A 12,177-nucleotide genomic window follows, 5' to 3' on the forward strand; every position below is an offset into this window, starting at 1 on the left:
CCTCCCGTTACACTCCATAACAGCACTCTCTTGGTTTCCTGGTCAGATTTCTAGCAATCTATGCATCTGTTTGCTTATTGTATGTCTTCTTGACCTCATCATAAGCTCACTGGAGGCTGAAAACCATGTCTGTTTCAGTCACCACTATATCCTCAGCAAGTTACCAAGAGCCTAGCATTTACAAGGTGTAGAACACATTCTTGTTGAATAAATAAATAACATCAGCTCTACTTTACAGGTGGAAAAACTACATCAGAAAGAGCTAATGACTTAACCAAGTTGAAATATTAACTACAGAGCAGAGGTTTGAATGCAGGTCTCTTGCTCCAAAGTCCACTCTTTCCACCACACAGCACTCCCTCTCTCAGCTGAGGTTGGAAGATCACATATTGTATTCCTTCATTCATTCAACATCCAAATAATACTTTCAGTGCTTACAGCGTGCCAGGTGCTGTGTTAGATGCTGGATAATTGACCAAAGTATGGTTTGCGGAAAAATAGCTTACCTTTTAGTTTCTCAGACTCAACAACATGGGTATTTGGGGTGGGATCATTATTTGTTGTCAGGGGCCGCCTTGTGTGTTTGTAGGATGTCCAGCAGCATCCCTGGCCTTGACCCACCGGAGGCCAAGAGCACCTGCCAAGTTATGTCAATCAAACATGACTCCAGACATTGCCAGATGTCCACTGTTGGGGGGGGGTGGGCACATAATTGTCCCTTGTTGAGAACCACTGCTTTGATGCGAGAGAGTCCCAGTAAGTCAAAGATTTCATTATGGTGGCCAAGTGCCATGGTTGTGAAATGCCTACAGAAAACACAGTGAATGGATAGGTAATTGGACTGCGAGGGGAAGTGAGCCTTGGGGCAGATGCTTGGACCAAGTTTCATATGAAAAGTCAGAGTCGTTTAGATAAAAGAAGGGGATGAAGGCTTTCCTGGGTACAGGTCATGACATACGCAAAGGCGTGGAAGTGTGAGTGTCAAGGAACTGAGTAGAGTTGAGCGTACCTGGGGTGACCCAAGACAGGAGCCCGGGGCAAGGGCTGTCTCTGCCAGGGCAAATTTTTACTTCTTGATTTTATTTTTCTCCAGTCTATTTCCAGTTTTACAATTTATGTTTGAAAATTGTTTGTCTGCACTTGATAAATCAGGGGCCCCGGCTATCCAAGAAAATCTGATGTCAGCTCCAGGGAAGGCTTTGCTTGCAAGACCTGTGGAACCCTCTAAGCACAAGGCCTCATTGATGTGCTAGAAATCCGTACAGAGAAGGGCAGAGATGGGTTTGAGTTTCGGGGGTGAACTTTGGCATCTGGTTATCCTTTGGAGTCTTGGATTTCTAGCAACGCGATTAAGAAGTAAGCTGATCACCCACTTTACTGGAGGAAGAATTCCATAAGTCTCTTAGGTGTGATGCCTGGGAGTAATTCAGATCTGAGGTTTCTGACTTGTTCCTGACGCCTCTGGGTTCCTAACATGCTTGGAATCTCTCTCTCATAAACCGTTATCTGCGACCATGGCGTATCACGTAAACATAGCTGAAGCAGTTCAGACTCTTAGAGGTTGCAATGAAGCATTGAAATGCCAAACAGGCAAATCCTAAATCCCAGCACAGATAGAACCCAGAGGGCCCTGTCCTTAACTTCCTAACTCTCTGCCGGTTATGCTGAGATTTCCAGCCAGAACAGAGCAGCTGCCATTACGTTTGTCTTGCTTAGTTGATCATGGAATGAAGCTCCGCATATACTTATCTCCTGCTGAGGTCAAGTTCAGTGGCAATGGTGAGTGTGTGTGACTGGCATTAGGAAGCACTGTAAAATAATATATAAATCCCCAGAACTTATCTTCAGTTTATAAAAAAAAAAAAAAACAACACTTATCTCGTGGCTCAGGAAATTTTATCCATCCTTAACACACATGTCATTAGCCCTCTTCCTGCTTCTGCAGGAAGAGGATTATTTACCAAGATAATGGTGACAGCCAGCATGTCCTGAAGCCTTCTCCAATCCTCATTCCAGAAGTGGGCTGAGTGTTTTCCACACACTCCCTCATTTAACCCTCACAGAGCCGCGGGCAGCGAGGGCTGTCCTCACTGCGCATGTGAGGAGCTGGGGCCAGAGAGAGTTACTTCTGTGTCCCGGCTCACATGTTCCTCGGGATCTTATGCTTCAGGGCTGGGATTGCCCCAAAGGTCATGATTTTCACTGCCACCCTGAACTTGGGGATGTGCTGAGGAAGGGCGGGTCGTGGGCTCAAAGATAACCAGGCCGAGTCTTTGCTTTGCTGGGACTGCACATTCCAGGGGCAGGGCGGGGGGGACTGGATTGGGGGACAGACGTGGAAATATGGTCTGCACCAGTGTGTATGAGCGTGACAGAGAAAACTGCAGCATGTCGTTGGAGCACATGGGGAGTCCCTGATTTCCAGGGATGGGGTGGCGCTTGGGCCGTTTTAAAGGTAGATAGCAGTGAGGTGGGCTGAGAAGGCAGGGCGCATGGCAGCTGGAGGAACTGGGCGTGCCACGGCATGCAGGTGGGACTCGGGGCAGGCAGAGGCTTGATGCAGATGGAAAGCCAGATCCTCTTGGTGATCTAGCAAGACACAGGAAGCAGGGGCCAAAAAGAAGCAGACCTGAGGAGAGACTGTCTTAAAGTCCCCCTTGTACTGAGCTCATGGGTAGGAAAGCCTTCCCTCTGTCAGTCGACGTCCTGCCTTGTCCAGGACTTCTAGCCCATGGACCCTGATATAGTTCTCTGTCCTAACAGTCATTCATCTCGAACTGGTCAGGAAAGCCACTCTGAAAATTTTTGTCTTTGGCGCGGGGAGGATAGAGCCATCCGAGTACTAGAGTTTCCCGGAATGTACTCTGGTCAGGTTATTAGTTTAACGATGCTGGGTGAGAGAGAACAGTCCAGAGGGAGCCAGGAGTAACGGCTGCCCGTCCATATGTTCATTCATTTATTTATTAACCAAATACGTCCTAGTGCCTTCTCTGTGCCAGACTGAAGGCAGGAAATACTGCAGCTGTTATCACATGTAATCCTCCCCAGACCTCTACGCAGCAGGTGCTCTTAGGCCCACTTACCATTCAGGACCTGGTGCTCAGAGGGCGTGGGGCACCTGCTCTGCAGGGGGAGTGTTCCACCCTCCTCCACAGCTCCTGCACCCATGACCTCCCCACTGCACCTCGCCAGAGACACCAACAGCTTCTGGCAGGAAACACATGGCTGCAATCACTCGACACAGTCCTTAGAAAGACTAAATTAGCTCAGGCCAAGGCAGAGCTGCGTCAACAGCCCATATTTATTCCACAAGCACATGGTGCACCTACTGTGTGCCGAACCCTGTTGGGGGGTAATGAGAGGAAGCCCCCAAGTCGAGTCTCTCAATGTGTGAAAACTCGCCATGTGGCTTTTCTCTGGTATGTACCCCACAGAGAGGGCCTTGTTCCTCCTGCCCACTAGGGAGAGGGTGCAGGTTGAGAAATAGAGGGAAGAGGTTAATATTTATAGAGCACCTACTGCGTGCCAGGCTCTATGCCAAATCCTTGGCAAACATCCTCTCCTTGCAACCAGATGAAGCAGAAAGTGGGCACCCCTATTTTAAAGATGAGGTACCTGAGGCTCAGAAAGTGCACAGATTTGCCCAAGGTCACCTGCATGGCCAGGGGTGGGGCTGGACACAAGTTTTGCACCAGGGCTACTTTATGTTGGACTTATTATTTTTTTTTTTTTTTTGTGCCAAGAACACTTTTGGCCCTGTGATGAAGTCCAGAGACCTTTTCTCAGAATCACAATCTTCAATTCATATGTAAAATGCATACGGTTGCAAAAGAAACTGATTGTATTGGTAACTATCAAAATATTGAAACATTTGAGATGCAGTTATATATGGGCTTCTCCGTGATGGATTTAAGGACAAGACCCGTGGCCGGTCGGAATACTACCATCATTTGGAAACAGCTATGAGCACAGCAGTCCCCGGAGATAACAGGATCTAAAATGCCCTGGGATTTCTGTTGTGGAAGGCACAGGATAAGACCAGGGCATTGAGGGTATTACTAGGGTTTATTATCTACATTCATCATTGAAAGATACACTCATTTCTGTTAGAGGTTAGTAAATTAAAGATGCAATGTTTTTCCCATCCAAGCTCAGGGACCACCTCCCCCTCCAAGTTCTAACCATCCGGGTTAGGGTACCTGCTTTCTGTAATTTATGTCATTCGAGTCTGCCCAGAGCTGCTCCCTGCGCACCATGAAGTGGTACAAAGGAAGTTACTGAAGAGACAGGACAGGGGAAGGCATGAAGCTCAGCCACCTGCCACTGGGAGCTAGGCATTTGCTGTCCTCTCGGCCATTTGAGCTCCATGTCAACATTTGAGAAAAGGGAGGTGCAGAGAAGTTAAGAAACGTGCCCACAGTGTCATGGCTAGGAAGCTGCCAAGCCCTGTCCCAGTCCAAGCTGTTAAATCAATTTTAGCGCCGAGGGCTCGCCTCCCCCCATCACACGTGGAGGTCAATGTGTGAGTCTTTATGGAGAGGGACGGGTAATTACAAAAGCCTGCACTCAAGGAGGAAAATTGTTCACTTTTGCTTATTTTGTAGCCAAAAGCTGGGTCTCTTGGATCGGGTTCGCCTTTCTAATCCTCGTGGTAGCAATACTAAAGGAAAGCTATTTACCCCTCTGAATGTAGATGCCATAGAAGAAAGTCCTTCTAAAGAACCAAAGCCTGTGGGCTTAAACAATAAAGAACGTTTCCGCACCGCCTTCCGCATGAAAGCCTACGCTTTCTGGCAGAGCTCCGAAGGTGAGGCCTTTCTCGTCCCTCGCTCTGTCCCCTCCACTCCTCCTTCTGCCTCGCTCTCCCCTTCCTCCCCTCCCTTCTTCCCCGATAGAAGACCTGCCCCATCTCTAGAGCAGCCCATCCCCACCTTCCTGAACCAGGTTCGTGCTTCATCTCATGCACGCCCGCTGGGCTGGGGACATCTGTGACGCATCCCCACAGCTCGGGGAGTGGGGGGCTCCCATGTTAGCTGTTCTCCGGGCCGGGATCGCCACACTCATCTGCACAGATGCCTCCAGGGAGCCTTGGGACTCACAGCCTTGGCTCCTAAGGGTGGCCACATGGAGGTGCACTTCCATGGAGGTCAACAGAGAGGGCCAGGTGCAGGATGATCTGGAGACCCAGGGGCCTCAGCACCCCCAGGGGGAGGGAAGAAGTCATAGAAGAGAGCCCTGTGGGGGCAGTGGGAGCAATTCCTCTGTGTGTCTCTTTTACTTGTGACAAGGGAAGACAGGGAGGGCTCAGAAAGTGACCCCACAAGGTCACCAAGGTAGTGACTGACAGCAAGAATCTGGACTCGGGTGTCCAACGGTAACACCCACGTGGATGCCCTTTGCTGCCTCAGAGAGACCACTCAGGAACCCCAAAACTCATGTCCCTGCCTTGCTGGCCTTCTCCCCAGTCAACAGTCCTGAACCACAGGCAACTCCGACTCATGTCTGGAGAATAGAAGGACCTGCTAAGAAGGCCTGAACGGCGTCACAACTGGAGAACACCACATGGTTTCATGGCGTGGGAGCGAAGACTCTGGCGGTTGAGCCTCGAAGGCTCTGACCAAATGGGGTCCCCAAGCCTTTCCAAGTGCTATGGCCTGCGGTTTGATCTGTGTGTCTCCCTCCCAGATGCTGGGACAGGTGATCCCATGGCGGAAGACAGGGCCTACGGGAATGACTTCCTCATCGAAGAGATGATCCCCACCCTGAAGGCCGCCATCCGAGCCGTCAGGTGAGGCCCCCTCCTCCCCCACTGAGGGCCCATGCAGACCCCAGTTCAGCCCCCACAGGATATTGGCTTTGGGAAGGTGGGCAGGAAGCCCCGTCAGGAAACTCCTGAGTCAGGTCCCAGAGTATGTCATTACTCGAACGGGCATGCTGCCTGAAGAAAAATGATTTCTACATTAGCAAGGCATCATGGGTAACTCTTGCTCGCTGGTTTATAATAATGCTCCCACGGGGTCCTGACACTGTTTCCGATTGCCATGCTCTTGTTTGGCTTTGGCCACCATTTATTTTACAAGTCTGGTGTGGGGGGTATATTGATGTGGTGTTTTCTTCCTTTATAGGTTTCTTACCCAAAATAGCTCTTCCTATCTGTCTCCATCCATCTAGCTCTTTTTAATTAGCATTTTCAACAAGATAGTCAATTATAGAATTATGTGTGTGTGTGTGTGTGTGTGTATCAGACAAGACTATAATCTACCCTGGCTATTTTTGTTTTACTTCAGAATTCCACTAGAAAATAAAAATAGGCTTACTAACAGAAAACTTGGATCAGGAGAGGGGCTTATAAGCACTCTACAACAGTGGCAGTGAATTCTAGAAACTAAGCTGGATTCTCCAAGAACTAGTTGTGATATTTTTAGCAAGGTTCGTAGTCCAATCAATCAGGGACGCACAATAGGTTTATAAGATGTGAACCTCAGCAGAGCCGTTGACCTGGTTTCTCATGACACCACACATGCAATGTGACAGAATTATGGCAAGATTAAAGCATTACCTCTTAGATTCATAACTTCTTCAAAGATCTTATTCAAAGAAATAGCAAATGAGGGGCGCTTGGGTAGCTCAGTCGGTTAAGTGTCAGACTCTTGATTTTGGCTCAGGTCATGATCTCAAGGTCGTGGGATCAAACCCCTCATTGGGTCCATGCTCAGCAGGGAGTCCACGTGTGGTTCTCTCTCTCCCTGTCCCTCTGCCCCTCCCCTTGTTTGTGCACACTCTCTCCCTCCCACCCACCCCCAAATAATAAATAAATAAAATATTAAAAAAAAAGAAAGAAAGAAAGAAAAAGAAAAGGGAGGTCTCTGCTGGGATGATCCATGGTCTGGCTTCTGCCCTGGTCTTTTTAGAATTTTTTATTGATGCCTTAGTTCAGGGGTTGGCAAACTTTTTCTGTAAAGAGCCAGATAGTAAGTATTTCGGGCTTTGTGGTCCACAGGTCTCGGTTCGAGTTCTTCGCTCCAACTCCGTGGCACACAGCAGCCACAGACAGCACGTCCATGAACGGGGGTGGGTGTGTTCCAACATCACTTCACTTTCAAAAACAGGCAGTAGGCCAGATTTGTCCTACTGATACCTACCTCAGAGGGAGCTGCATCAAGGGCAGGCTTATAAAAGGGCACCCAGTTGGAAAGGATGGCACATGAATTAGATGGCATAATCAATAAGCCAGAATAGTGTTGAGATGCTGGACCTGGGCTGTGACAAACAAAATGAACTCTGAATGCACTACGGCAAGAGACCCTCACAAGTAGAAGGGAGGGCCTGGGGTAGGCTGTGTTTCCCAGCGCTGGCCTATGATGAGGGATTTTAACTGACACCATGCTCAATGGGGGTTGACCCCGTGATGGGGTTTTCAAGGAATATTAGCCATCTGGGTGCCTTTATTGATTACCAGGAAGATGGAGGCGAGGCTTTGGCATCTATGAGTTCTGGGTACCCCCCTTTATTAAGAAGCTGAGAAAACTCAGGGAACAGAAGCTAGTTTCTCTTTTCTAGGCACTCACAAGCCAAATAATTAAAGAGTCTGTTGAGGAAGAACTATGTCAGCTGTCCTCAAATAGAAAGCAGTGTGACACAGTGATTAAGAGCGTGGGCCTTGTCAGCATACAAACCTGGGTTTGAGGACAGCTCTGACATTATTAGCCAGGTGGCCCTGGGAAGATCTGGAGCTCTCTGGGCCACAGTCTTATCATCTACAAGTTGATCTGTTAGCGGATTGTTCATAAAGCACTTAGCTCCATGTCTGACCTGAAGTGAATGCCCAATAAGTATTAGCTCTTATTGTTACTATGATTTTATTAGTATTCAAATGATTGAAGGGAGGGAGTCATGAAGAAGAGGTACCAACCAGCCTAACTCTGTGTGGTTCGGAGGGGTGGAACCAGGACCACGGGTTGAAACTTCCCCTCCCCCATCAAGTCATTTTCTCTTTGGTTCTTTGCTCTGCCTGCTTCTGAGTTTGCTAGGCTTGAATAGGCTTCCTTTACTCTCTACTCATGAAGCACACATGTCTTTACTTCGCCTTGCAGAATTCTACAATTCCGTCTCTATAAAAAAAAATTTAAGGAGACTTTGAGGCCTTACGACGTGAAGGATGTGATTGAGCAGTATTCTGCAGGACATCTCGACATGCTTTCCAGGATAAAGTACCTTCAGACCAGGTAAGACAGTTGCATCTGGAGGAACTCTGCTCTCCTGACCACGAAGGAACTGAAGCTTGAGGAATCTAGCTAGAGTTCAGGGTGAAAGCCATTCAGAAATGGTCCAGAGTGCTGGGGAGCAAGTTTAAGAACAAAAATGTTCATCAAGCATTGTGGCTGTGAAGGCCAACAGGCAACAAACAGGCTGTGAAGAAGCTCTATGACATTGACCTTAGCCAAGGTCAACACCTTGATCAGTCCTCATGGAGAAAAGACATATGTTTGACTAGCCCCTGACTATGATGCTTTGAATGTTGCCAATCAGATAGAGCTGATGATCAACTGAGTCCAAATATCCGATTCTAAATATAAATTTTTCACCATATTAAAAAAATGTTCATCGGGTATTATTTATAACAGTGAAAATATGGAAATTGATCAAATCTTTAATGAATTGTAAAAATTTCCTTTTAAAACAAAAAACCATTTTAAAAAACCAAAGGGCAATATGGGGTCAAGACACAGAACTGACATCGGAAAACCACAGCCCTACATGGGGTTCATCCTCTGGCCTGTGTGAGATTTCAAGTGGACACAAGTCAAGTCCTATCTGGACCTTGGTTTCCTCCTCTGAATCATGTTTCCCTGCCGGGGTGTCCTGCAGAGTGAACAGGACCATCAGATTGAATGAGTAGGAAGTTAACCATGATGTTGGGTCGGAGGAACACTTATTTGTGACCTTGACTTATCCATAAATGGAATATCAACTGCAGCCGAGCATAGTGGCAGGCACACAGTCGGTGTTCAAAGCCAGCTTCACAAATGGATGTGCAAATGAGTTCTGAGCCTAACATGCTGTTATTGATGCAAATATGGCTCTCTTAGCAGTGGAGGGAGCGTGATGTCTAGGACATACTCGATCAAAATTATTGGCCCATCTTAATGCTCGCAAAGTGGACCTTCCTGCTGTCGTTGCTTTCAGTGTTTATTAGGCACATGTATTTCAAAGAGTCATGGCTGGAGGTTGACCACCTGGATAGCGAATTGCATATCCCCAGCCACGCTGATAGGGTGGTGGGCCCGAGAGAAAGGAAGGGTGATTGAATATATGGTGGTGTTAGTGGAGGAACAACCAGGTCTGCAGAGAAACAGAGTGACCCATGGCTACTTTTGAGTGCATGGTCTTAGTGGTCCTGGGCCTGTAATGAGCCTTCAAGGTTGCCCCTCACCCCGCCCAGTCCTGCAGAGCAGTGGGGACATCTGTCTCCGGTTGTGCTCAGGGCAAAATGGATGGCGAGCTGGCGCCTCATGCAGAAATGGAAGCAAGGTGCAGGAGTGGGTGCGGAGCCATCCCCTCAATGGCCAGCAAGCCTGAAGAGCAGCAGAGATCTGCACAGCTGAAAGGAAGACTTGGGTTGTACAAGAAAACTGCCTAATTAGATGTTTGGGGAAAGAATAAAAATGCTGGAACACCAGATAGGCTTGCGGCACATGTGACATTTCCTATAAGAACCAACAAGATGTGACCCTCATCCTGTCTCTGGTTTAGCTGCCTCTCTCCCCTGGGATGGGGAGATATGCTCGTTACTACTGCACAATAATAATAATAATAATAATAATAATAATAATAATAATATATGGAGATTATAAATTCTCTGTCTCCTTCACTCCCTCTTTCTCCCTCCTCCTCTCCCCACCCCCCTTTCCCTTCTCTTATATTATTTCAAACCCTGCCTGGCTAAAGAGAGAAGAGAAGGAATTGCTCTCGTCTCTTTACCTGTAAAGCTCTTTGTAATGTAATCCCCTCCTTGTGTGTCTCTTTCAGAATAGACATGATTTTCACCCCTGGACCTCCATCTACCCCAAAACATAAGAAGTCTCAGAGAGGGGCAGCGTTCACCTACCCATCCCAGCAGTCTCCCAGGTGAGGCGTGGGGACGTGGAATGAGGCTGCATGGCCCGTCCCTATTCCCATATCTCAGCTCGCTTCCGTTATGGTTGGGGGCGGCAGGGTGGGAGGGTGGGGGGAGGTTGCCATTCTTCTCAATAAAATGAAGAAAAGAGCTTGAAGATTATTCCAGTTTGGGAATATTTGCAAGGTTTCTGTACTAAAGACTTACTGCCCCTCTTCCCAGACCATGCGAGTGACACTCCTATTGTGGTTACTGAAAATAAACATAACCCTCAACGTGTTATAAAAGAAGAGGAGCCCCATGAGTTTATTGGAACATAGAGAATAACTCGTGTGAGCAGAGTTGAGGCCATTTGGCCTTTCCTGCATCATTAGCTCTGCACTGTCCGAACCCCCTCACAGGGAAGGAAATCAGGTGTCAGGCCTCCGGCAGCCTGGTCACAGGCAGAGAACTCTGTCCCTCACCGGGGCAGTCTTGCTCTCCCCACATAGTGTTTGGAAATGTTCCTTGTGCAGGCCCCGATGAACCAGGAGCAGTCCTGGAGAAAGTCCACTGCCCAAATTTATACCTTCTTTATTCCCAGAGGTCTTCAGGGCAGGGAGCGTGGATGAGTAAAGGAGTCAGGCTTAAGAAAGCACTCCCACGAACCTTATAGCGATAAGGTTGCGTACTATAAACGAAGCAAGGGCATAAGTGGGATGATGTGAAGGCATCTGACCTTCAGCCTCAGTACGGGGGATGGAATAGGAGTGGTGGACCCTGGGGGTCCTGGAGGCCATGTGTGCCAACTAAAGGAGATCATCGTCCCTCTGCTCTGCTGCTGCTAATTTTAGGAATTGATATCCTCTGGTTCCAGAGAGTCTACTTTTTCAAGAAAAACTGAATATCCAGATGTCATATGAAATTCCTTATTTTTGAAATGTTTTTAAAACTGTGCAAGCTAAGGAAAGCACTGGTGGGCTGGAATGAGTGCACGGTTCATGTCTGCTTTAATTCAAGAGCGCTCAGCCGGAGACAGGCCAGGGACGGAGCAGGAGTCAGGACGCTCTGAAAGAGAAAACCAACTACCCCCAAAGTGCCTGACACGATGGTTTTGAGCAATAGCCAGGCTCCCTGCAGGTTCTCTTCTACTTTGAACATAACCTGCACCACCAAGGAACCATCTCAATCCCATTCCCCACCAGCAACCTCTTTTGCACCATTTTCCAGATCCTGCATCTATTTCCCTGCCTTAACCAAATGAAACAGATGAGATATACCCACCTTACAGAATTTCAGAGATTAGCCAACCCCCAGCCCCGCCCAGCCTACCCCCACACAGAGTAAAAGCTCTCTCTCTCTTCTTCTTCTCTCTAAGAAGCAGTCTAAGGAATGTGATTTAAAGGCCCTGAACCCTCTAGACACAGCGAGGTGCTTTATTAACTTTGGCCCAAAGCCTCCTAAAAACACCTTAATATTTGGCTTCAACTATTGCTGCAGAGAAGAGTAAGTAAGACCCCAGTGCTGAAGGCAGGAGAACACTACCCTTTCCTGACTTGCTCGTGCCTCCAGAGCTGAGTGGGCCTCTTCCAGACCGCGTAAGCGTGAGCATGGGGATGATAGATCCAGGGACCATGGCCCCCTCCGCTGAGACAGCCTGACGAAGCACAAATAGGTACGACGATCTTACAGACTCACTGGCTCTTTCCTAGGAATGAACCATATGTAGCCAGAGCATCCACATCTGAAACTGAAGACCAAAGCATGATGGGGAAGTTCGTGAAAGTCGAAAGACAGGTAGGTCTCTCCTTTCCCTCACCGAAAAAACAAGCCATAGAACATTTGCGTTCAAATGTCATTTTTTTCCCCCTAGGGAGATAACAGAGTTGAGTCTCTACCACTCAGAAAAAGGATGTGGAAATTACATCCCGAGTTAGCACGTACTTGCGACCACATGCAAGTTCATTCATTGTCCTGAGCCTCAGTGTCCTCATCTGTAAAATAGGGATTCGAATACCTCAAAAGGTGGCTATGAGGATTGAATGAGTTGGCACCCGTGAATCGTGTGGAATAGCTTCTGA

The 12,177-nt window shown here is 48.0% G+C and overlaps 1 protein-coding gene across 1 annotated transcript in view; it reads left to right on the top strand.

The window, feature by feature from the left end:
- The window catches only part of KCNQ3 (potassium voltage-gated channel subfamily Q member 3), a 311,482-nt gene that overhangs the window by 288,965 nt on the left and 10,340 nt on the right, over nucleotides 1-12,177 (top strand). The window contains exons 10-14 of the mRNA XM_045895863.3: nucleotides 4,605-4,807; nucleotides 5,686-5,788; nucleotides 8,094-8,225; nucleotides 10,030-10,128; nucleotides 11,809-11,893. Coding sequence (XP_045751819.2) covers nucleotides 4,605-4,807; nucleotides 5,686-5,788; nucleotides 8,094-8,225; nucleotides 10,030-10,128; nucleotides 11,809-11,893 — 622 coding nt within the window. The remainder of the gene's footprint in view (nucleotides 1-4,604; nucleotides 4,808-5,685; nucleotides 5,789-8,093; nucleotides 8,226-10,029; nucleotides 10,129-11,808; nucleotides 11,894-12,177) is intronic.

The sequence above is a fragment of the Mirounga angustirostris genome, unplaced genomic scaffold (genome assembly GCF_029215605.1).
Source record: "Mirounga angustirostris isolate CCGP_5_RB_7025 unplaced genomic scaffold, mMirAng1.0.hap1 SCAF_4, whole genome shotgun sequence".
Classification (NCBI taxonomy): domain Eukaryota; kingdom Metazoa; phylum Chordata; class Mammalia; order Carnivora; family Phocidae; genus Mirounga; species Mirounga angustirostris.